A 27,411-nucleotide genomic window follows, 5' to 3' on the forward strand; every position below is an offset into this window, starting at 1 on the left:
TTAATTCCCTTCAATTCTTACATTCTATATGTACTAAACAAACCATGTGAAATATGTTAAATTAATTTTGGGTCAGCGGAATGTCATATCAGTCTCAATTTTTTTTTGTGTGGTATTTTTGCAAAATAATCTATTCCAATACGGTTATTTGGACAAAATAATACCACAGCTCAACGTCCATGTCGATCTAGGCAATTGTGTACATTGGCTGCATAATAGCTACAACTAAGGTATAGAGTAATTAAAGTGGACTGACAAAAAACATTCATCGATTTGAGAATACAGTTATCCTATTGTATACTTGATGCTCTCAGTTTAGTCTGGTCTTCACCCGGTAACTGCAATTTGGTGCAACATCCAAGTTAGGGTCTTAGCTACTATGCAAGAAGTCAACGAAATGCTAGATTCCTAAAGAGTGATCTTTTTGATGCACTTCATAGCATATGAATTAAAGGCACCCCAGTTTTCTAAATCCCATGCTAATAGCCGTTTTAATAGAAAATAGCACCATTTTTAGAAACTCATACGAGATTGAAGACGGATGCATTTGGTTGTTAAAATGGTGGTACAGAGAAAGGGGAAGGGGTGTCTAATACAGAGAATAGTTTAAAGATTGGTCAGACTAAAACAAAACACAGCAACAATATCTTAACTCCATTCTATTATTGGGTACTATTGAGTTTGAAAGTAAAGTTATTTTTAAAATAGCTTTCACGCAGACTAACTTCCTAAATTAAATATTTAATTACCTGTTTTCCAACATTTTTTATTGCCAACTGCTCAGGTGTCATCTTATCCTCTTCTTCCACAGCCTGAAAAAGACAAAAGGCAAATTAAAAGTTGTTAAGTGCTGTAAGGGTGTGTTGAAATACTGCATCAACCTAGATTGTTCACTTTTGTATTTTAAGAATGCGCAATTCAGTAGTATACTTATTGTATGATTTCCAAATAGTTTTCCCATTTCTGATCTTTACAACAAAAAAAAAAAAAAAAAAAAAAGTGATGTTACCTTATTGTAGTTCTTGGCAAGCTCTAGCATCTCCTTTACGATAGTTTCATTATGTTTACAGTGTTCACTGTAGTCCTGCAGGGTCAGTCCTTCCATCCAACTCTTCTTGTGCAAATTCAGCAGCATCTATAATAAAATTATTCATTATAATTAGCTTTTAAAACATGGTATGTGAAAAACAATAAGCAATCGTGAAATTGTAAAATTACAGCAGGTGGCATTTGATGTTAAAACCACTACAGTATCAGAAACGGGGTCTTTTTTTGTGGGGTTGCACAGCAGCTAATGGTGATCATGTATAATATATACACTGCAGAGAATTTGCATTTCAGAATATTTGTTTTATTTATAGCTAATGCCTGACAATTATCACTCATCGGTTTACATATTGAATAAAAAACACCCACCTTTTGTTCCAGTTCATTTTTCCTGTAATTGATAGTGATAGAGTAATAATGTCTGTTCAATCCATGAATCAAAGCCTACAAAAAACAAAAGAATACTACTTAATGTAAGGGTTTGTCAGACAAAATAGAAACCAAAATACAGTTAAAAGAAGGAAAGCAACTATGAAAAGAATAATTAAAAAAAAAGATAAATTGCAAACATTTAATACCCAAATGGTTATATTTAATATGATTGTTAACAGAGAACCCCTTTAAGACCGTTTAATCCCCATGGGGTCAACCTGCAATTACAAGTCAATTAAGCCAACGGACATGTAACACTCATATTCATGCAAGAACAAGGACTTGCAGTTCGCTTTACACTTCCAGAGAAAGCAATCTCATTATGCCAACATTCCATTACACTAAAGAAGGAAAAAAATAAAAGAAGATACTCTAGGATTTTATCCTTCACTTAAAATACTTCAGTGGTGGAAAGGTAAAGGATAATGAGTGTGCTACCAACCTGTTGCTTTGGCTGTGTGGAACCACACAACCAGTTTGTAGTATAATGAAGGAGTTTGATGCCATAAGGTTAACGAGAGAGGTCATTACAGCTGTGCAAAAAGGTCCAATAATGTATTCTCTTGAAACTTATACAAGTATGGACTTGCCTCTGCCCAATCAAAAAGCTAGACCATTTCATACTCATTATGTTTTTGTTTTTTGTGTTTTTTTTTAAAATTTAAAAACATATAAACATGCAATTCTGATTAAACCATGCATTTTATTGACAGGGGAGTATTGAAGCTGTACAGTGGCTTTGCTTTAGATTACTCATGCTATTTTTGTTCTGTAAGATGTTACACAGTGAACCCGGTAATGCACAAATTCCCCAAGGTGTAAGTGGGATTGCCCTAGATGGGGCCAACTAACCTCCAAGGAATATTCTGGCTACTACTTGGTCCATGCAAATGCACCTCAAAGTTTCATTACTGAATTGGTGGTTAAATTCAGACTGCAAGGTTTACAGCGAAGAGTAATGTTGCAGAATGTATTTATTTATTTCAGAAATTGTAAATAACATTTTGTATATGTTCCCTATCATTTGAATACAAAATGATATTTCAGTATCATCAAGAAGCAGATTACTATCTACATTCACCACATACAAGGACAGGCTGACAAATGTAACCTGTGGAGGCCTGTGAAGTTGTTTGTTTCAGTAAATCAAGAACAATGTACAGTAGGTTCGATCTGTAAAGCATGATTTATTTTTCTATGAAATGTGCACCACCTCTTTAAAAACACCCAATCACATTAAAACCAAAAGGATTTAACTTTGCCAAATTATCAGTGTGCAAATTAAGGTCTTACAGATCTACTGTAACCTTAATGTCTTCGACCTTCCAACATCTTATAGCATCTAAGGCCTCCACTGAATACAATGTTGTTTTTTTTGATCAGATCATTGAATTTGTTTGTGACTGCAGATTCTCAGAAATAATTTAAAACAATCCTAAGCCTTATACAACAAAAAGAAATTTGACTGCAATAAGAAAAGGTTTATACAAAAATCAACTGGTAACTTGTCTTCCATTATTTGTATGCATAAAAATGCAATATATATATTATATATATATATATAATCACAGTATACTTTATTCCTACCTGGATGGATGGCTTGTTTAAATGACCTAGATTTGATGTTGTTTGTCTTGGTTCGTGTCCCAAAACCATCATATTGGCATTGATCAGTCTGAAGGCATCAATAACAACCTATAAAAAACAAGGTGTACTGTCAACTCTTTTAAAAAAATACAAGAAAAAGGGCAAAATGTGCAGCAGTTGCACATCTGGCTTTGGCTTTCTTCCAGACAGAGATTTAATGAAAAGCCAAAACAGAAGGAATTTCCTGCTGGTTGTGCCATCGGCACAGCACCACTTAACTTGTGATTTAAGTTGACAAAAATTAAACACAGCTTGCTTTCAATAAAGAAGTATTGTTGTTTTTTTTTGTGAATGGAACAATGAATTATTTTCAAGGCAGTTGCTATGTAAACAATACAATTTACTATTTATTTATTTTACATTATAACTTTATGGTCGCATGTCCTTACATAAGTTTACCACCCAGATCCAATTTAATCAATGTGAATGACAAGGAGAGAACAAGACTGAAAGTGAGCACAGGCTTAGGGACCACATCTAATGCCCAGTCCTGTCACATCAATGATATGATCACAATACACGAAATGACAACAAACTTATAACCAGTAAGGAATGAACCTCTAGCATTCTGCTCAAGTCATATGCTATTGCATTTTCTGACTATAAAATAGTCTCTTCCTTGTCTGATGGATAAAGATGTCCCTATCACTGTCGCAATCAGGGCTGTGCAACAGAGAAGAGTGGAATGCCAAGGTTATTTGTGATTCATGACAGGTAGTGGCTTATATTACAGTGTCACTAAAATTTTCATGCGAATGCATTTAAGATTGCCTTTAAGTTATTTATGGTATGTTTCAAATCAGCTTTTACATTTCATTTTCTGGGGTTTTGTAAAAGGAAAAAGGACCACAGGTTAAAATTTGTTAAACAAAAAAGTAAAGGCATTGACTAAACTTAATTCCCTCCGATTTCTTTGCCATTTTTAGAGGAAGCATTAGCCCTTGATAGGACAGTTAGTCTCATATGATCTTTTGCAGTTTTGGCTTTCCATTGTCAAAGTGAATCTGCCTCTGCCATGGAAGAAAGAATGTCAGAGGTCTAGAGGCCTGGGCAGTTCTGGGCATTAAAACCTTATTAGTTTATGTCCCTGAGATGTGTGCACTTGTCATCCCAGGAGAGGCTAGCTGCTGCTTCTCTTCATTATTTAAAAATACCCTTTTAGATTTCCTCCAAAATCTATGCACACCTTTATCAAGTATTAGGACAGTATTGAGACACATGAATCAAAAAAAGGAGAAGTGTACATATCAAAATGTACTCTATCAGTAATTAATTTAAAATCTATATAATTAACTTAATTACTGAAATCCACAGATCTGAAGTGTCTAAAGTGGACCCATACATAGGAAAGTGGAATTCTTTGCCCTTTTTGCCCACCTCTTACAGTGGTTGTGTGTGGCCATTCTTCAGCTTTTCATATTATTGTGTCTGCTTTTTTATTTTCTTGAGCAAGACCAAAAATAATGGTTTACAACCAGGTTCCCCAAAAGCCACTAGGACAAGAGGTTTAATAAATGCAGAGCTTACTGTAAATGTGTTTTAGTTATCCACAGGATAGTGGCACTGGTAAATGTACAGATTACCCTAGCAGTATATTTACCATTACCACTTAACGCTTACAATACGCCCTTGTGACACCTTCCAATAATAAAAAAAAAAGTGATTCAACCAGATAAAAATGTTTTATTATATTACACAGTGGCATATTTCATGCAGGTTTAGTGAAGACTTGGGGTTAAAATACTGTACTTAGAAGCATGTTTGGGGGTTTTGAAGATGTGCAGGAGTCTTTTGTTCAGGTGAAATTGAGCTAAAATTACAAGCTTGGTAGGTCTGAGCTTAATATCTGCCTGCAAATTGACTTCATTAAATACTTAAAAAGCAAGTGTACTGCCTGACAATAAATAACTGTTAGTCAGTCAAGAGCAGCACAGAATAGTGGCAATCGACCGATTTGAGCATTTACTTTGACCTACTATAAATGGCATTTACATAACGGAAAATACATTACAAAAAATAGTAGAAAAAACAAGCCATCAGTTGAAAGTGAAATTTTTTTTTTTTTTTGGTAAGAGAGATTGATTCAGTTCCTTCCCAAACAATCGCCTACATTTGGCATAGCATATTAAAATAAAAACAGCTCATTAATGTCTACTGTACTAATGAGGAAAGAATGAAAGAGGTGATAATTATAATCCAGTGTCTTCAACAATCCAGATGGGCAACTTTAAGCTGTACACAAGTCACCAGCTCATTTAGAGGGCAGCATAATATAACCAGAGGACAGCAAAGTGGTCACCAAACCTACAGACTCAATAGCCTTAAAGCAAAACTACTTTAAAAAGCTGTGTCCACAGAGACCAATTAAATACATAATATTGAGACTCTATAACTTAGGACAGCAGGTTTAAACAAATCATTTGTGTTTGAAAGTTTCCTGAAATGTGAATTCTTTAGTCTTTGGGGCTTTTTTTGGTACAATATTGTATAAAATGGGTGAACTATAAGATTTGACAACTTGTAGATTTAAGGTTAAATCCATTTAGATTTTCTTTGAATTCGTTTGTATGGATACAAATACTGCAACATTATTATTATTATTATTATTATTATTATTATTATTATTATTATGTGGGGGGGAAAAACATTCAAATAAATGTATTCAGACTAGGTTTAAGGTTAAGACTGGGTTTAAGGTTAAGTAAAGATGACATTGTGTGAAGTACAGCCTAATCCAAGCCCGTATATTGATCCCAGTAGTATGGTCAGATTTGCTGCAAGCATTCTAAATCTTGAGAATTTTCAGAGGTCATTAGGATAGACTGCTCTTAACAATTTTCCTCTGGGATATCCCTGGCTTTTCTCTTGATTTCTGTTGATTTTTATTATAATCCAATACACTACAATGCAATTCAGTGAAACTCTAGCATCTAATTGCAAGTTCTCAGGTTTGTTAAATGCATGTTAAAGGTCTGTTTTCCTGTTTAATAAATGTGTTTCATACAATACAGTGTATTAGATACAATCATGCTTTAATAGCACCTTTAGTCTATGCACAGCTCGCGGATCAAAACATAAGCCTAATACAAGGACTGATGATGCTATTTACATGTGTGATTCCTGCTGTCTTCTTGTTAGTAGCTTTAATATAATGGAAGACCTTGACTGTTTTGTAATTAACACATTTTTATTGGGGAGATATTTGGAGACGAGTGCTGTGAATTTACTGGTTAGTAAAATAAACACAATCACACACCATTTTCTGCTGCAAGATAAATTTGTGAAATGTATGCATCATTCTCCAGATCAACAAACTCCAATGTAACAGCCAAGTAAAGGGTCCACACATTCATAACCCTATCTTTTCTTTAATATTTTGTGCTTGCTCTGACCTTGCAAATATAATTAGCTTGTGGGATGCAGGGATTTCACTGGCATAGATAGTTTACTAATTACAATTGCTGGAGAATGAAACTAAGTATCCATTTGACACTGCTTATTGTACAGTGTTGGGTTAGCATTTACAATGATTTTTAGATTTCAAATTTTCCACCAAAGAACTGCTAGACAATGTATTCCAAGACTCAAAACTGCATGTAAACCAATTAATTGACATGCATTTGAAAGCACCAGGAGTCACACGTGGCGCTTGGTAAAACACATCTAGGTAATTTAAAAAATGTAGTGCAATAAACAGAGCACAATCTAAAATCCTGTGCAGATAATAAATATTTATGACTCCCTCCCCCCCCCTTGTTTCTACAGAATATGAAATCAATGGTGTGTAATATTTTGGGGGAAATTAAGATAACAAAATGCAGAGAGCAGAGAAAAAGGATCATGTCCCATGTAAAACTTCTTTCATCACCTGCAACTGATCTGCTAGCAACTGTTCAGCTGGCTGCTGGTTTCTTTAAAAATGAAGTGAAACGTGTGACCTTGGGAGTGCAGCTGGGGTTTGCGACCATTTTGTTACTTATGCTGCCATGCACTGTCAGACATCCACAAGTGAAAAACACCATCCCCTGTCCCCTGTAAGCCCACAGCATAAAAAATTCAGGGAAATCATACTTTTTATGCCATTTCTGATGAAAAGCACACAGAAATGAAACTGACTTATGCCAAATGAATATCACTGAATCACTGTGATTGTGGACCTGATGTTTGTAACATTGAAATTATTTATAAAACAACAATTTTAGCTTAAGAAAAGCAATGTCTGAGTGTGTGCATTTTCTATGTCTATCCTTGGAGAATTTCCACATATTTGGCCGTAATATTTTATTTATATATATATATATATATATATATATATATATATATATATATATATATATATATATATATATATAAAAATAAATAAATAAATAAACAAACTGTAAGGAGGCAAGAATTCTCACAAAATCCAGTACAGTTATACAGTAGCATTTGTGAATACATTTTTTTTTAGCACAAAATTTAAAACAGCCAATCTAAAATGGTTACATTTATATTTACCGCTCCACATAATTAGGGAGTATTCAGAGATATATAATGAATAACCTTAATTATTGGAGCAGTGCGTTTAACGTGGATGGAGAAATCATATGAAAACAAAGATATTTGATATAGGAAAGTAAAAAAAAAAAAAATCTAGAAAATATTGGACAGAAAATATTTTGTCTTGCGTTCACTGGATGCACAGAATGGAAAGGAATGCAGACAAGCATATTCATGGTAATCTATTACACTGCAGCAATGACCGTAAAATACTTGCTTGTTTTAAAAAAAAAAAAAAAAAAAATGCGTTCTGCAATATAATAGCATTAAGGTACACTCCAGTCCTGTAGGTGGCAGCAATAAGCCTCATATTTGGCTTTGCCAGCAATATTAAGGATATTTACTTTTAGGCCCTATCCACACTACATAACTGATCTCGAGAACCGTACTCAAAAACGTTTTAATTAATCCAGCTCAAACCTTGGCGTCCACACTGAAGTACCGTTTTACGTTTAGTCGGGTATAATGCGTACACACACTGCTATTAGAATAGTTAATACGATAGTATCCCACCATGCACTGTATTTTATTTTAAAATAATGTGTTACGCCCCAGATTACTAAGAAATAAAACAAGTATTTTGGAAAAAGTAAATGCTAACACACACAAGTAGGGCTTGAAGTTTTCAGATTTTATTTTTAATCAAGTGACAAATTTAGCTGATTCTGTTTCATAATTAAACTCAGAAAAAGCTGTTAACCGTAAAACAATTCTGGTCCCTTTAATTTTATTTCAAACAGAGCTGACGAAGTTAATTGTTCATCCCCGATTCTACTTTTAACTCGCATTTCATTTTTGCAGTCTCCTAATTTAACGTTGTGCTTTTGTTATTTTCCACACTAGTTTAACAAGGATGCCCTTACACATTTTGTTAAGCATTAAAATGAATACCTAGTGCAGAGTGTACACTGACAGCAAGTCAGCTGTCAATCTGAATTGTTTTTTCTAATCTTCAGGGGATTCTCATGAAGAAGATTGCTCATCTGCATCTCTGCCATCTACTTCTGACTACGAGTACTACAGTGACAGATGCAGTTGCAAGCAGTAGTAATGCACAAAAACACAAACGAAAAATACATTCTTATAATTTTGAATGGGAGATGAAGTATCTGTGGCTTGTTTATTGAGATGGCAAGATGTACTGTGTGTGAAAGAGCTGTCATGCGAACGGTCTACTGTTAGTACAGACGTGCTCAAATTTGTTGGTACCCTTACAGCTCATTGAAATAATGCTTCATTCCTCCTGAAAAGTGATGACATTAAAAGCTATTTTATCATGTATACTTGCATGCCTTTGGTATGTCATAGAATAAAGCAAAGAAGCTGTGAAAAGAGATGGATTATTGCTTATTCTACAAAGATATTCTAAAATGGCCTAGACACATTTGTTGGTACCCCTTAGAAAAGATAATAAATAATTGGATTACAGTGATATTTCAAACTAATTAGTTTCTTTAATTAGTATCACACATGTCTCCAATCTTGTAATCAGTCATTCAGCCTATTTAAATGGAGAAAAGTAGTCACTGTGCTGTTTGGTATCATTGTGTGCACCACACTGAACATGGACCAGAGAAAGCAAAGGAGAGAGTTGTCCGAGGAGAGCAGAAAGAAAATAATAGACAAGCATGGTAAAGGTAAAGGCTACAAGACCATCTCCAAGCAGATTGATGTTCCTGTGACAACAGTTGCAAATATTATTCAGAAGTTTAAGGTCCATGGAACTGTAGCCAACCTCCCTGGGCGCGGCCGCAAGAGGAAAATCGACCCCAGATTGAACAGAAGGATAGTGCAAATGGTAGAAAAAGAACCAAGGATAACTACCAAAGAGATGCAAGCTGAACTCCAAGGTGAAGGTATGTCAGTTTCCGATCGCATCATCTGTCGCTTTTTGAGTGAAAGTGGGCTCCATGGAAGAAGACCCAGGAGGACTCCACTTTTGAAAGAAAAACATAAAAAAGCCAGACTGGAATTTGCTAAAATGCATATTGACAAGCCACAATCCTTCTGGGAGAATGTCCTTTGGACAGATGAGTCAAAGCTGGAGCTTTTTGGCAAGTCACATCAGCTCTATGTTCACAGACGAAAAAATGAAGCTTTCAAAGAAAAGAACATCATACCTACAGTGAAACATGGAGGAGGCTCGGTTATGTTTTGGGGCTGCTTTGCTGCGCCTGGCACAGGGTGCCTTGAATCTGTGCAGGGCACAATGAAATCTCAAGACTATCAAGGCATTCTGGAGCGAAACGTACTGCCCAGTGTCAGAAAGCTCTGTCTCAGTCGCAGGTCATGGGTCCTCCAACAGGATAATGACCCAAAACACACAGCTAAAACACCCAAGAATGGATAAGAACAAAACATTGGACTATTCTGAAGTGGCCTTCTATGAGTCCTGATCTGAATCCTATCGAACATCTATGGAAAGAGCTGAAACTTGCAGTCTGGAGAAGGCACCCATCAAACCTGAGACAGCTGGAGCAGTTTGCTCAGGAAGAGTGGGCCAAACTACCTGTTAACAGGTGCAGAAGTCTCATTGAGAGATACAGAAAACGTTTGATTGCAGTGATTGCCTCTAAAGGTTGTGCAACAAAATATTAGGTTAGCGGTCCCATCATTTTTGTCCATGCCATTTTCATTTGTTTTATTATTTACAATATTATGTTGAATAAAAAATCAAAAGCAAGGTCTGATTTCTATTAAATATGGAATGAACAATGGAGGATGCCAATTACTTTTGTCAGTTTCAAGTTATTTCAGAGAAAATTGTGCATTCTTCGTTTTTTGTGGAGGGGTACCAACAAATTTGAGCACGTCTGTATATATATATATATAACAAAGAAAAAAGTGTGTGTTTATATGTATATCTATACACAGACAGATTTTGTAAACTACTATATACCATAGAGTTCAAACATTCATAAAAATGTACCAAAATGCACATCCCTGGAGTTTCTTAGCCTTTGTGTTAAAATGTATATTTGATGGATGGGACGCAAAATTTTGGGCATGTGTGTTTCAGGAACGCATGAACAGAAAAGCTAGCGCGACCTCTGATATGATTTTAATATGTTTTTTAGCTACAGCTATAACACTAAATCTAGGGAAGTTGCTTGTTCCATGTTAAACATTAACACGAATCACTGCAAGACCCTGTAATACATTGTACCCTCAACCTTGCTGAAAGCTGATTTTATCCCCAAGGATGACACTCTGTTCAGGAAGAACAGAGTATCTGTGTCCTCTTATCAGAAAGGCACCAAACAATAGATGTGTTAGCCATATTACAACTACCATCTCAAACAGGCTGACATTACTGACGAATCATTAGGTCATTACAAATGCAGTGTGAAAAGTGTGTCCCAAGGATAATCTCTGCAACTCATTTTTAATTAATACATCTGAAACACCCTCAGTTATTTTCATTCTCAAGTAAAAATGGTCAGTCTCCAGGTAATCTTTGTTGAACAGCTGGTTACACATGAATTAAAGAGACACATATGATTTATAGATCACAGGTCCACTTAGGAATAGCTTCTGTTGGATATGATAAATAAATATACATTTTTTTTATTTCATCAAATACACCAACTTTTTTTTTTTTTTTACCCTTCCCCCTAAGAAAAGTATTCAATGTTGTTTTAAGATTGGGTTTAGTATACGAGGTACATGCTGAAACAACACACCCCAGCAGTAGTTTGAGGCAGCAAACCCTTAAGTCATTTCTTTATGTTTTGCAGTCTCTCATTCACTCTCCCTATGGCAAAGCAAAATCAAATTGCCTCTCACATTTATAGACAGCTCTGTGAAGGTGATAATAGAGCTGCTCCCTGCTGTCATGAGGCAGGAAATAGGAAAATGGCATATGGGGCCAGAAAGAAAGAATGATGAAAAGGGGGGGGGGGGGGGGGGGACCAAGGAAGAAAAATAAATAAATACAAAATCAAATCAGGTTAACAGCAACCCCTTCATCATTCATTTAGCCATGTGTTAATCTCATAACATAACATTTAACAAATACATTTCTTATTTTGTATTATTTCATAATACATTGCAGCCACTCTGGCCAAATGATAAACTGCAGTGGATCTGGGCTTACTAAAAATTGCCTATTTTCATCATAGAGTACTTTAGCATATAATTAGTACTACTTCATTAAAATTAGTTAACTATAGGAATTACTTTAGATAACAACTTTCAAATTAATGACAAAAAAGAGTTGCATTAGATCAGAGAATTGTCAATGTTTGCAATATAGTAATATATAACAATGTATAATAAAAAGGAGAGTTATTAACATGTATTAAATTTCAATTACAAACACCTAGAATACATTTTAAAGGCTACATAAGGCTTTACAGGGGGTTATTAAAAAATACATGCAAGTGTACACTTTAAAACCAAAAACCCCAACAGGAAAGATACATACTATCTTAAGCATACAAGTACCTCCCCAGTCAAACACAACCCCACTGCACTACAAAGTAAGCATTTCAATTTAGATTTCCTTTAATTTATATGTATGGATAGAAATTGACTGTACCTTTCCTTTAACACTCTGAATTGGGTCCACCACTACAGCAACAGCACGCTCTGACAGGGCTTCAAAGCTCTGCTGAGTGTTGATATCGACTCCTGAAAGCCAGCAGCCAAAGCCAGGGTGACTGTGGTACCAACCAACAACCATCTCGGGCCTGAAATAGACAGGGCATTGAAAGCGAGCGTCTCTACAGAGGATGAACTCTGCACACAAAATGAAAGGCAATCCGGAAACAAACTGGCATAAACTGGGCAGGGTAAAAGGAAACAGGCGTGGGAAAAAAAAAAAAAAAAAAAAAAAGGGATTCATTCAACATGCTATCGTAAAAGCATGAAAATGAGGAAAGTGCGACAAAGGAGTGTTATCATTAAGGGGACGTGCATTAGCAGTGGAAGATCATGCTTTCAATTTTTCACCCTGTTACCACACCTTCTCTGAGCCAGTTTGTACCCTTTCAGCACTTGAGACTGAATATTCACCCTTTAAATATCAATTAAAATCAGCAGAGGGACTAAGAACTCAGTCAAGAAGCAATTTGCGGTGTTGCTGGGCTGCTGAGCCTTTTGCCAACATTCATTCCATTTTTTTGCGTAAAAGTAAATGCGCAAGCAGATGACAACTATTGTGCTAAAATTTAAACCAGTAAGACAGGTTTCAAGTCAGAGTAAACTTACTGAATTAAAAAAAAAAAATTTAAACCATGCTTTACCTTCCTGTCTGCTTCAGCATATCTAACATTTTGGCTTGAAACACAGGGTCAACGGCTTCTACACTGACACCCTGTTTTTAATACAAAAAAATACAAACAAAAATAAAAAATAAAGTCAGATAACTTTGTAGGTAGCTATGCTATTTATGTAAATCAACAGTATAGGTTAACAGTTAAACAAAACTAGGTAAAAATGCAGAATACTTGCTTAATATATACAAAATAAAACCCTAAAATAATGAATTATTACATTCAGTTTGAATAAAACGTTTATTTACTGTGTTGTAGAATAAATACAACCTTACACAAAAATGTATTTGAAACATACCATACAAGATACTGTTACTCACAGTTCCTGACTGAGGCATAGCAAAGACATCAATCACTCGCACAGTGTAATCATCAACAAATTCACCCAGCATCAAACCCATGACTTCCATTGGTACTCCAGCCCTGCCATGTTTCAGCATCTAGAATTAAATAAATACATACACACATATATATATATATATATATATATATATATATATATATATATATATATATATACACACATATTATATATATATATATATATATATACACACACATATATACACACACACAAGGTGATTGAAATACTGAGCTTGTCAATAGCACTCTCAATGGTAGGTTGTAGTGTATTTGTAGCAAATTATATACTGAATTTACAGGGATTGCGTTCCTATCCTAATAGTAGTATTAAAGATTTAGGTCTCCTGTTCTCCTTTTACAGCAGTCTGCATCAGAATTTGAAACTGCCAAATGATCACTGAAATGTAAGTGTGATAGGACACCGTATTCAAAAGGCAAAGAAGATAGATTAAAATGTTATGTCACAGTATGTGTTGCACAGTATCACAGAATAGTATCAAATTGTTCAGTACAAATACTTTTTAAAATAAATAAATACAATCTGTATGCCCTTACCTTTAGCAAAGCAAGGGAAGAGATGTACACCTGCTCTGCAGTATCCACTGCAGGGGCATCAGTTGGTGGACCCTAGGAAGAAAATATAATTTAATTCCTTGCAGATGTCAATTGCTTTTAGTGTTATTATTATGGCCATTGTTTCAATTAATTATGTTTTTTTTTTTAGGATTTATAAATATTTATTATTGAGTGGCTGACAGTGACATATTACTGAAGTTTTTTTTTTTTTTTTTTTTTTTTTTTAGAAAATTACATTTTTAGTCTCCCAGGTTTTTAGCGGTACCAATGAAACAAATAATAATAATCCCAAGCTGTATAGCAGCCAATATGTAAAACAAGAATACTACATTTTCATACCGTTGTTAAAGTAGTAAGTCAAAGCTATCTCTCTTTCTGTCTGCTGTGGATTTTATTAAGTTAAACAGATTATTAAATACAGTAGGGGCATTTTTCAAACAATCAGTTCTGATTGTTTCCTGTTATTTTTATTAATAAAATCAAGTTAGAAGAAAAAAAAAAACCACAGGACTCTAAATATTTAAATATTTGTTCAACCAAAGTAGTTGACTAAATACACAGCACCATCTTGTTTAGAGAAGGCATGCGAGGTTACAAGCTTTTTAGTGCTATATTCTAATTAACTATTGTGCAGCACTTTAAGATATTATTCATTTGAGATACTAATGGGCAAACCCATACCCTTCTCCACTTGTCAAAAGTATTTGATTCACCAATTACCTGTGCGCTTCTAATAGTGGTGTGAAGTAAACACCACTGGGCTCAGTAATAAATCAACAAAGCAAATGGCAATCTTGCTAGCACTGGCAGCGCAAAGCTAAAGATAACTTGTAGATTGGGGCAGTGGGAACACTTTGCAGGTATCTACCATAGATACAGCAGGAGAGGACTGCATTCACTCTCCCCAGGTACAAAAGCTGTGAACAAAATACACATCTATTTGTCTTGCACTAAATAATAAAAAATAAAAAAATGCATATTTTTTTCCAAACCATCAACACAGAATGCTAGATTTGTATCTGCATTTTTTTTTGGTTAGGGAGCAGGATAATGACATGACAGATAATGTATAAAAAAGTATATTAAATATACTTTCATTTATATATGAAATATATTTGCAAGACATACATTACTTTTTTTTATTTTTTATTTAGTAAATCACCAATTATTTTATTATTTTCTCCCAATTTGGCATATCCAATTATTTTTATGCTCAGCTCACCGCTACTAGCCCAGCGCTGACTCGGGAGTGGCAAAGATGAACATACGCTGTCCTCCGAAGCGTGTGCCGTCAGCCGACCGCTTTTCACGCTGCAGACTCACCGTGCAGCCACTTCAGAGCTACAGCATCAGAGGACAACGCCGCTCTGGGCAGCTTACAGACAAGCCCGCAGGTGCTCCGCCAGACCACAGGAGTCGCTGGTGCGCGGTGAGCAGAGGACACCCTGGCCGACCGAGAATTTTTGTATTTATATATATATATATATATATATATATATATATATATATATATATATATATATATATATATATATATATATATATATATATATATATATAATAGCTTCATAGCTAGTAAACTGACACCTTTATATTAAACATGATTGTAGTTTGAATTTGTGTTAAATAGTCTTTGTATAACATGCAACTCATTAATATGAAATATGCAGCTTACCAAGATTTTAACAAAGGATTTAGATGTTTTTGTAGTATGTAACTTTTTTCTTTTCTTTTTTTCTTTAACCCTCTATTGCATAAATGTATTTTGGGTAATAAAATATCTGTTTAGAACTGAATACATATTATTTGGTATCAGTGATCCATTTGATATTTTTTTTTTCCTGGTAAGGAGTAAAACTGGGGATGGGAAGTTTGTTGCCAGATAACTCCACTCAGTCTACTTGCTCACTAAATATCTTGCTATCCATGAATAGAAAATCATCTCCGCTTTAAAAAATATGCAAATTATGTTAGAGCCGTCTGTCCCACAAGTGCTGCAGTACCCTAAATACGATCCACTTACTACCAATGCAAAATGACTGGCTATGACATTTTCTCTTCATGTTACCCTCAAAAATAGGTTTCTGGCTGAGGACTGCCAAGGAAAACACTACACTGAATATTGTACATCTTGGCTCACTAATTGGGGTAAAAAAATTTAGGTAAAAAAAACACTCCATCCAGTTATTTGAGACGATGGTAGAAAAAAAAATGCCAAAACAGTCACTAAATTATTTGTTTTGTTGAGTTAGAGTGGTTTTAGAGCAATCACCCAGGTTCCAAACTTATTTGTAAATCAGTAAGATACCCCTAACAAAGAAAACAAGTGGAAAAAATAACCAAAAACTAATTCTTTATGTATTTTATAACTATCCGAGAACTGCAAAATACAAAATAAAGTGCACAAATTTGAACCAACAACAATTATAGAACAAATGTAACTATGTACATGCTAGACACAGATCTGTCTAAGTATCCTGCGTGTGATACTTTTCAAAGCAGACACTTATCTATCACAAAACTATCTGCGTTTACAGGTGCGTATCTCCACCCCCCCTGGTCGGCCAGGGGTCCAGGGGTCATGTGGCAGTAGTTGATTTCAATAGCAAGCCGGAAACATCAGCAATGGAGACAGAAGGGAAGGAGGAGAGAGCAGGAGGGGCAACCAGAGGAGTGTCAAGGTGGTCAAGTAGTAAACTGGGTTTGTGGTGGGAGAGTGTAGAACAGATGTTGTCAATTTTGTTCCGAAAGAAAGAGGAGAAATCATGACAGGCAAGAAAGAAGGATGAACGGGAGTTGGATCTGTCGGTGGCTGGATGTAGGATTTGGTCAATGAAGAACATTGGGTTTACCGTGTCCCATAGTTATGATTTCAGGTAAGTACTTCACCCTGGCCGCGGTGAGCGCACGCCTGTAGCTCGCGAGATGGTCGGTCCAGATCTCTCTGTGAACCGTTAGTCCAGACGACCTCCACTTGCGCTCAAGCTTGCGGCAGGCAGACTTAAGCACTCGAAGTTTGAGGGTGTACCATGGGCAGTTTCGATCTTGACGGTTCTGGTTGTAAGCGGGGCAACAGCGTCAATGACATGAGTAAGGGTGGTGTTGTAGAGGGTCACCGCATCATCAACTGAGGATGGCAGAGTACCAGTTAGATGGGATGCAGAGACACATTCCGAGTTTCAAAGGATTCAGCAGATTCTTGGGTCGGAAGGAGAACAGTATCAGTAGCGGAGGAAGGAGCAGGGAGATGAATATTAGCAGTGATTAAGAAATGATCAGAGAGAGATATCTGAGACTGAGAGATTGGAGATATCAAGGCCCTTGGTGATGAGCAGATCCAGAGTGTGTCCTCAGGTGCAAGTAGGGACGTTGACAGATTGAGAGTCCAAGACATTTCAGAATCGTGTTGAAGTCGGTCACTAGGGGGGAGGAAGGCAAGTCAACATGAATGTTGAAGTCACCTAGGAGTAGGATTTTGTCAGTAGAAGTGCAGACGAGGGAGAGGAATTCTGAAAACTCGGCAATAAAAGCAGAGTTACTCTTAGGTGGATGGTAGATAACAGCAAGGGTCTGTTTTGATGGCAAGATGCTCAAATGAAGAAAAGGCAGGCAAAGAAAGAACCGAGGAAGCAAGCACAGAATTTGCAATAACAGCAGTGTCCCCGCCTCGGCCAGTGAGGCGAAGTTTGTCAAAGAGGGAATAGCCCTTTGGGGTGGCTAGATGCAGTGAGTGCATGTCGTTTACAGAGTGCCAGGTTTCAGCTAGACAGAGAAGATCAAGATTGGTATCGGTTACAAGTTCCCTGAGAAGCAGAGATTTGTCACTGTGACCCATACATTTTTAAACTGCTTCGTTATGAAAATTAAAGACATACTACCGTATAGAACTGAAAAGTTTTATTCATGAACATCATATCAAACATTTGCAATCGCAGAAACACTATTTAAATGGAAAATTAAACAAAGGCTTTATTTTTAAAATAAGCGCATATACAGCACAACTACAAATATAATAAAATATACATTTCTAAAGAAACGGATATACACATATACCCGTGTACAGGTGTAAACGGGTACATGTACACACAAAACTATAAAACTGAAATAATTGTTTCTAATACTACATAAAAAGAAAATATAACGCAACTTCCGGTATGACGGCTGCATTGTACAATGGAGGAGCGTACGCGTCTGCCAGCTGACTGCATCCAGGAGCGGTGGTGTAAACACAGACGCAGTTCCATTGAACACTATTGTGTAAACACGTGTAAACTGGTACATACAAACCTGTAAAACCTAAATGTTGTTTTTTTTTTTCCCTAATAGTAATATAAAAAAAAGAATATATAACATATGTTTCATATTAGGCACATAAGTTGTTATCCTACCTGTCATTTCAGTTTGCCATATTCCAATCAAAATGACTTGAAATAAAAAACAAAAAACATGTGCTAGGAGGAGGGGGCGTGTCTTGTTTGCTGCATTTACAAAAAAAAAAAAAAACGACATGTATTGTAATGCATGGGTCACATTGACCCACGCGGCGGTTCTAGGTAGAACTGTTTATAACTTTATAATTTTTGCGATTCAGGCTATCAACACGCCATCTGGATATTTAATTAATATATTTAGGAAAAGTCCAAAACGGACACACACATACGATTTACAACGGAAGAGTAATTAACATTTTAAATCCAAAATGGGCTAAATTGACCTGCATGGCGGTTCTAGTGTTAAACAGTCTTGCAATAAACCGCAAAGCGAATTTTATAAGTAACCAAGGATTTCAAAATGAAAACACCTTTGTTGCCACTGTGAAGCAGTACTGCAAATCTGGCATGGATACCTCCTGTCACTACTCCCGGATCACAAAGGACGATTTAAAAATATTAAAAACCTCCCCAGCACTGTCACCTGACACTGCTGCAGGCCTCGTGAGAAAGGTTTGATTTGATGTGCAACCAAATATGGCCAGACGTGTCAAAGAAGGCCTGCGTGATTTAAAAGCAGACTCGTTTGTGCTTTGCCGTGATGAAAACGGCCAGGAATATTTCACTTTTGAAAGAACAAAACAAGAATCACAAGAATTATAATGAACCAAATAAAGAAAAACTCACAGGTTTCATTTACTCCATCCCCCCAAATCCTCTCTGCCCCGTACTAAGTTTGAAAAGATTTATTAGTAAAATCCCTGAAGTCGGTGCCCTGAGTTTTTATTTACAGCATAGATGTCCTTAGCGAAGCAGGGCTTGAAACATGGAAAACAATGTCCGTCACTGGTAACAGGTGAGAGGGAAGCCTTAATTACTGGGCACCGTCTTCAAGTGATCGCAAACAGTGGAGCCACACTCTGTCCTGCACTTCCAACAACAACAAGAACAGCAATGATCAAACACCATGTTGCTCGAAATTGCTTGCTGCAGCTCCACCTACTGTTCAGAATGAAAAAGGACCTGTAAAAACTGTAATTTCAATGGCAATATTCAATTTAACATCTATAAATAGTGCTTCTTGTTTTTAATGTTGATATTTAATGTTAATTTACAAATAAAATTGCTTTTACTTTAAGCCTGTGCAGTTAACAGATTGTCGGTTTGGTTTAAATTTTTGAAAAATAAAGAAGAAAAAACGAAACCGAGTTGGAGCATTAAAACCGTGTCGATTTTCCTCCATTTTTGACCACACGAAAATGTCTGATGCTAGCAGCACCCCTCCCACAGCTAAACATAAAAGTTTAGTTTTAGAAAATGCAACACAGGTTGATAAACAATTGTGCACTTGCAAAATATGTTTAAAAAAAGGTAAGCGCCAATTACGGAAATACAAGTAACTTAAAAAGACATTTACAAGCCAAACACAAAACAGAATTTGAAACCTGTGTAAACGAAGAAAAGTGAAAGGCTGAAGTCGAAGAAGACGTGCCACGAACTACTCCACAGCTTTTAAAAGCAAAACCGAACCGAAACCGAACTGAAATTTCCATAACCGCAGAGCCCTAATTTTTTTAATTAATGCATTTATTTTATTTTTAAGCTTTAAGGGTCTGTTTTTTCTTAGGTCAGGCAGAGGCGGAAGGATATTTAATAAAAATTACTTTTTTGTTAATTAAAACATGTTTTGTTTTCCTTTCTATTTAGTTAGTTGACCCATTTTATAAGTGCAATAAGGCACGACAGGGTGTGGGATATATTCTGATATGCGAGTGTGGATATTAGAGTAAATCCCACACCTTGTCATGCCTTATTGCTTACATTATATACACTCACACAATTTGAATTAAATCTGTCAGTTGTATTCTTTTTTCACTGATCCCCACCCCCCCCTTTCAGAAGTGTTCCATTTTAACACAACCTACAGTGTGCTCTATCATTTCAGTGCCCTGAAGCAGCATCACACTCTGTTGTATTAGAAACATCACCTTATGTTGGATCCCTGCCACATCGGTGAGTTTACTTACCATGAACCTTATTTGCACATTGCCTAATGAGAATATTTTCCACTGGTGATGTCACGGATTGCCAATGCCCTTCATTAACATCCCCAAATACTTGAAATGTCTTTTATTCATGTTACTTCCCAGCATACAATTATTCACAATTCTTCACTGACGTTTTGAAAAAAAAAAAAAAAAAAAAAAACCACACACATTTTGGAAAATGCAGTATTAAAATACAAATTTGGAGAAAAATTTTTTTCTGTATAAGCAAACACACTGAACAAAACTGTATTCTTAATTTTATAGTGTACCAAATAAATCAAATTATGGACTGCCCTGCCTGAAAGGCATTATATTTTACGGTGGGCAGATGGTTGATTTTAATACACTATACAGTCTGATTTTCACTATTAGCCTTAAAAATCAGCAAACTGACAAATATGCAAGTATCCTACATAAGTTATATTTATTAGCATACTACAAATTCATGCATTATTAAAATGACCTCAGAATTAAACCGGTGATGACTGTAAAATGTATTATTTTCTTTTCGTAAAGGAGCTTCATGCTCCTCTTGTTGACAGTGTTAAAAAAATGGCATTTGCCATTATAACAGCACAAAGCTAACACCTCAAAGTGTTATCTGTTCAGTCCTTTTTGCAAATTTGTTAACACTATCAGTTAGATAACCCCACCTTTTCCGCAGTGTGAACTGTTATCAATTATTTAGCCACTTTTCTTATTATATTTTAATAAAATACCTGCTGATTAAATGTGAACAAAGTGTCACTTTGGACCACTGAGTTCACTAGCAATATTTATTTTACACTCAAACAACGCAGATTTTTTTAGTTTTTATGTAAGAGCAATATTTGCGCAAGGATATGTGAATTACACATAAGGTGCCTCTACATTTGATACAAATATTTAAATCATTAACCTCCCTTGAGCAGTGTCCTTAGCAGTAATAGAGTATATGAAATACTATTGATATATTTTTCCATCTTCAGAACACAGATATTTGAACTGCATTTAAATATAGCCTAAATTGTATTCATATGTTTTAATTAATTGTTTGCTGTGTTAATGGGGGAAAAACAAACCTTTCACTGGTTTGAATTTCTACCTTTAAACTCAAAAGCATTCAAGTACTTTGTAACAAAGATCTACCCAGTAGGCTTACTATACACACTATTGTGGCTTAATCTAAAAAGGTAAATACAACTAAATGCATTTCTGTTTTATTTTTCTCTCCAGAGGTTCATATAGCATATAGACTTCAAGACCTTATGGAAATGGTAGTTTAATGTTCTTGTTTTTCAACTGGTTTCCCAAATGAACCAGAAGAGAGTTCAATTAAATCTTTTAAGTACTGAATATTCAAAGAGCAAAAGTGGAAAACAAGCTGCATGTAAACCAGTACTCCTGTCCCTGCTTCTGTGATGTGCAGAGGCAACCTGTTATAGAAGGTGTTAATTGGCAAATTCAGTACAAGTCAGGATCATGTTCCCTGTTGTCCCAGCCCAGCAAGGCTTGGTCATTAAAGTGGAAATGAATTCTTTCATGCTGCCTTAACCCTTTAAATGCATGTTTTGCTTTAGGCTTTGCCAATTGTGTAAAGGTGATAAATATAGATCAAATGTTTTAAGACTTGGTAGACAAGATGCTTTTAGCATAGGACTGCTGTAAACTATCCCAATGTAATGCTCTTAACAGTACTGTATAGAAAATATAACCAAACATGATACACGATCAATGGTCTTTTCCATTATTGTTTTGTTCAATTTCAGTGGTACAACCAGATGCCATAACCTAATCAATATAGTCTTCCAATTCTGTGATAAAGGTGATATGTTCATCCCCAACCCCAGCCTCAAATCTGCTCACTAGATTAGTTACAGAACTCACAACAGTTTTTGACAACACTATCGAACAAGCAACTTACAGTAGTGATTACATGTATGGACTGAATGCAAACTGCCTTCACAAAGACATCACACAACCAACAAGATCATCTAGGAATCCCATCCTCTTAAGCCTTTCATGCACTGCGACCTCATGTGGACAGATAAAAATAAAGGCTTTATATTTAAGACCTAAATGCATGATAGTTCAGGCTAGGAGATAGTGTGTTATGGAAAAAAAAATGTAAATGAAAAATATATTTATTTTGTGCCCAAAATTAATGTGTTTTTTGTCCCCCCCCCCCCCCCCCCCCCCAGCTATTTTCAATATTTCATGAATTAAAGGATTAAGCAGACAAAAAAAGGTGTCGAAAATGACAGCCTACTTTCCATAATGGCAATACAGAACTTCCCTGTAAGCTGTTACTAACAACAATTTTGAGATTATTTTTTGGAGCAGTTAATATGCATGTTAATATGAAAGCATGAATCAAACATAAGCCGTTTCTACCATTTTTTGAAAATGTTTAGATTTACTTTGCCTCGGCTACTGAAATATTAAAATACATTACCAAGACAATTTATTTGATAATACTACTACAGTCACTACACTAAGTATTACATTGATTACCGTTTAAAATTAAACACAGACTGTTATTAAATGTATTTTCTGACATGACAGCCTTACATAAATTAAACTGTTCACAACCTTCACAAACTGTTTAGATGGTACTCAGGCAGTCCCCTTATGGGACTCTCCTTTGGGACTCTTGTTGAGATCTCCTTTGTACCGCTGTCATCACTGTTTTTATGTGCCAAATTCATTCTCCAAGATCAGAATTTAAATATATAAAGCTTTGCAAATGCATACCTTTTAATTGTTCTTCCCTTCTCCTGGACGAACTGGTATGCCACCAAAAATTGGAGGTAACCATTTGCAGCTTTTGCATACAAGGATAAACAGTGAGAAACAACTATGCCTTTTAACTATGCCCTTGTGATTCCGACATCAGGATTACAAACATTCAACATAAACAACAAATGCATTTTCAAGGTTTAAATAATTATATACACCCTCCATATTATAGTACTGGACCAGCAGTTCAGAAATTACAGAGGGACATTTGTCATTTATTTTTTGTAGTTTACACCATTAGTAAATAAAGTGCAAACTTAATGTTCTCATGTGTGAGTTACTTGAGTGTGTACTGATGTTCCTTTAAAGTGAAGACACTCCACTTGTACAGGATTTGTTTTTTTTCTTTCATTTGAGCAGTTTTTTTTTTTTTAAAAGTCTGGTTCAAAACTAAGTGAAACCAATTTAAATGGACACGATGGGTCAATTGCAGCTTGGGTACATCAGACTTGGGTTAAATTCTAATTACAGTTGCAGCAGGGCTAGTCTTTGCCGCCACCGTCTCTGTTTAATAATTTTAACGGTGGTGATGACAGCTGGCAGAGCAACAGCAAAAGGAGTCTTCCAAACAGAAGCGTTCTTGAAGGGGATTTTCCATACAGGGACCCATCGCTGCAAGAAGATATTTTTTACAAATCGCACAGCTACTTTACAATTGGAATAGGGGCTGACACGTTTTAGCGTGTTAACTTGGTACTAGTGAGTGAGTAAAAAAAAAAAACTACTGCAAAATTGCCTAGCAAATAAACCGGAAACTTTGCAACACATGCAAATTAGGCTATGGCGACAATAAACGTCACAGAGAAACCCCTTTTACTCTGCAGAACCTGCATTAGCTGTTATTTCTTCCTTATGTCGCTGCTGTTTTTGTAGCAATTTTGCAGAGTAAATTAGAAACTTGCTCGATACATGGATGGAAAGAGGGCTACAATTTACATACAGTATAGCTTCAATTTTGAATCTAAAATCTATATAGTTCCATTCCCCAAATGTGCACACAACCTTATTTATTTTTTTAATTTAGTCATTGCCAATTATTTTCTCCCAATTTAGAATGTTCAATTATTATTTAGGCTCAGCTCACCTCTACCACCCCTGCGCTGACTCATGAAGGCGAAGATGAACAAATGCTGTCCTCCAAAGCGTGTGCCGTCAGCCGACCGCTTTTTTTTCACACTGCGGACTCACCATGCAGCCTCCCAAGAGCCACAGCGTCGGAGGACAACGCAGCTCTTGAGCAGCTTACAGGCAAGCCAGCAGGCGCCCGGCCAGACTACAGGGGTCGCTGGTGCGCGGTGAGCCGAGGACACCCTCCCTCCCCCCGGGCGACGCTCGGCCAATTGTGCGCCGCCCCCTGGGAGCTCCCGTCCACGGTCGGCTGTGGAATAGCCTGGACTCGAACTCGCGACGTCCAGGCTATAGAGCGCATCCTGCACTCCACGCGGAGCGTCTTTACTGGATGCGCCACTCGGGAGCCCCTTCAACCTTATTTTGGCAAAAAAAATTCTATGATGGTGGTGTTATTATGCACAGAACTGACACTAACCTGCCCAAGTCCAGGCATACCGCCCCCAAGTCGCAGAAGTCGGTCCATGTTTCTATAAAAAAATAAAAGATAAATACAAGAAAGTTATTAACCATGAAACTTTTTACTCAATTATCATCCTATAATTCACCCTAAATCTTTCCTTGTGTCAAAAATATTGGTGGTAAGTACAACACAACATCAGACTTCCTGTTAATTAACACCACATACTAATTCAAGAACCTGTCTTCCTTGCTAATTAACAGACTCTTTCTATGCTTTGCGTTATTTTTTTCTTCTTATGGTTACCCCATCCCACACACACACACACACACACAGTTTGAAGTTGGGCAGAGAAAGTTTTATATAGTCAAATCAATCTTATTTATTACTAAACGGCACCTGTCTTTTGTGTGAGTTTCTCTAAGAATATGCAAAAATCTATACTAAGGAATTTTCCTAACTGTACAAATAGGATTGGTAACAAATAAAAATCCTAATTGGTAAATTCTATGCTAATTAACTTGCAGCTTGTCAGTAATCAATATTGCATTTGAGCAATGGTGTGACAAGATATGGATCTCTAGATACACACGGCAGAATGCGACAATTTTCATTACTGCAATATGATACAAGTGAGAGAACATGTGATTTTGGCTGAAAGTGTCATACGATGCCCAGTGGGTTTTTAAATTGACAGAAAATCACCAACATCAGAACTTTAAAATGGTATACAATGTACAAAATCTTTTTGTGCTTACTGAACACCGTACATGTTTAATACAATAATGTGTTGTATTTTCCCTGAACAGTCTACTAAAGACTACAACATCTGCAGTCTTTTTTAACTCTTTAACGGCCTTATAAATAAAACTGCTTCTAGATGCTGCTATTGACATGGTTAATTAACTATGAGAGTTAATATTGTGATACAATGCTGAATAAATGGTCAGAGGCCGCAAAAAACTACTCATTGAATTAACTATTAGACATCCACAAAGGGGTTCAACAGTGCCTCCTATGGGTAAATTATTGCATCATTGTGTACCCCATGGTCTGCTCTGTATCAAAATTCAGACCTCTATTCACTGTTGCCAGATTGGGGGATTTTTAAATGGCCAGGGGGTAATTTGGGGGCAACATTTGTATGGGGATTTTTTTACATTGAGGAGTTTTAGGGGATTCGCAACTCTTTCACTTGTGATATTTTGCAATGCACACTAAGGCTGAAAACACTGTCCCTGGATTGGTTGAGTGAAATATAAACACGACATGGGAGTAGTGAGGGAGGGATAAGCACATGACAGGCGGGGTGTGTGTCTTCTGTACGTACAAATGTACACATCGTTCCCTGGAATAACGTAAGGAGCTTTTCATTTTTCACCGTTCGCGTGCTCGAAACTTCATTTTAACTATGGTCGTATGCTAGTGCTGTGCTACTGAGGAAAATAATTCAGAATACGAATGCTTAATCAGATTAAACTACCCCATAAATGTAAAAGAACAATAAAACAAAAAACAAATCAAAATGACTGGGAAATAGACCCATTAGGGTGAGATGAGGGCCATAGGCTTAAGTTTTATGAATGCCTGTAACTACAAAAAAAAAAAAAAAGAATATTTACTCTGAAAACGCACAAAAAAAAAAAAAAGACTTATTAGCTCATACAAACTCAGCGAAACACCAGAAGTAACTAACAACCAAACGAGCAAGATGGGCTGAATGGCCTCCTCTCGTTTGTAAACTTTATGTTCTTATGTTCTTAAGTGCGTTAAGTTGGACAGAGAAGCAAAAATGTGCTCCATGTTACGTTTTGTGGTGCCAGTAATAGCAGACACTCGTAAACAAGCTGAATTAAAAACAGCGGTTTTCCTTGCAGAACATAGCTCTATCACCTCCATCGATCACTTGACAGAAATGCTGCCGTCTCTTGACCCTAAATCAGATATACTGAAACAGATCAAAATGCATAGGACCAAATGCACTGCATTAATAAAACGGGTCCTTGTTCCTTCATTTACTGAGGAACTGCTAACCAACATTGGAAAGAGCTACTACTCGTTAGTTATTGAAGAAAGTACAGACATCAACAATGAAGCTGCTTTGTGGTATGATTCCTTATTACAGCGAGTCGCAACGTAAACTTGTGACTACATTTTACAAACTTACTGAAGTTGAAGTGGCAAATGCAGAATCTTTTACAAACGTTCTAATTAAAACACTGCATGCTGATGGATTACCAATCGACCATTTAATTGGCATTGGTGTGGATGGAGCAAATGTGATGGTAGGACAACATCGTTCAGTACATCAAAGCTTAAAGAGATGTGCAGCCATTTAGTTGTAGTCAGGTGCGTTTGTCATTCTCCATTTAGCAGCAGAAAAACCATGCAGTGTGCTTCTAAGAAACCTGGAGTTTCTAGTTCATGAATCTTACCACTAGTTTGCTAATAGCAGCAAGAGGCAACATGAATACAGACAACTGTTTGATGTCCTGGGAAAAGAAAAATGCATCAAACTGGTTCAACTGGCTAACACTAGGTGGCTCTCAAGACATAAGTTAATGTGTAATTTAAGATCAATGGGATATCCTTAAGCTTCACTTCATGCTGGCCAAAGACAAGGAAAGATGCTACATAGCTGATCAGCTTAATCAGATGTACAATGACAGATACTGTAAAATGTATGTTTTTTTCTGAAGGGAATATTAAAAGACGTGACCAGGGTAAATACATTTTTCCAAAGGGGT

At 36.2% G+C, this 27,411-nt stretch overlaps 1 protein-coding gene across 1 annotated transcript in view; it reads right to left on the reverse strand.

The window, feature by feature from the left end:
• The window catches only part of LOC117426126 (26S proteasome non-ATPase regulatory subunit 14), a 30,670-nt gene that overhangs the window by 603 nt on the left and 2,656 nt on the right, over positions 1 to 27,411 (reverse strand). The window contains exons 2-10 of the mRNA XM_034043454.3: positions 24,683 to 24,734; positions 13,860 to 13,931; positions 13,262 to 13,381; positions 12,912 to 12,982; positions 12,206 to 12,356; positions 3,067 to 3,174; positions 1,417 to 1,491; positions 1,010 to 1,135; positions 750 to 812 (exon numbers count right to left, since the gene is read on the reverse strand). Coding sequence (XP_033899345.1) covers positions 750 to 812; positions 1,010 to 1,135; positions 1,417 to 1,491; positions 3,067 to 3,174; positions 12,206 to 12,356; positions 12,912 to 12,982; positions 13,262 to 13,381; positions 13,860 to 13,931; positions 24,683 to 24,730 — 834 coding nt within the window. The 5' untranslated portion in view covers positions 24,731 to 24,734. The remainder of the gene's footprint in view (positions 1 to 749; positions 813 to 1,009; positions 1,136 to 1,416; positions 1,492 to 3,066; positions 3,175 to 12,205; positions 12,357 to 12,911; positions 12,983 to 13,261; positions 13,382 to 13,859; positions 13,932 to 24,682; positions 24,735 to 27,411) is intronic.

The sequence above is a fragment of the Acipenser ruthenus genome, chromosome 11 (assembly GCF_902713425.1).
Source record: "Acipenser ruthenus chromosome 11, fAciRut3.2 maternal haplotype, whole genome shotgun sequence".
NCBI classification, from domain to species: domain Eukaryota; kingdom Metazoa; phylum Chordata; class Actinopteri; order Acipenseriformes; family Acipenseridae; genus Acipenser; species Acipenser ruthenus.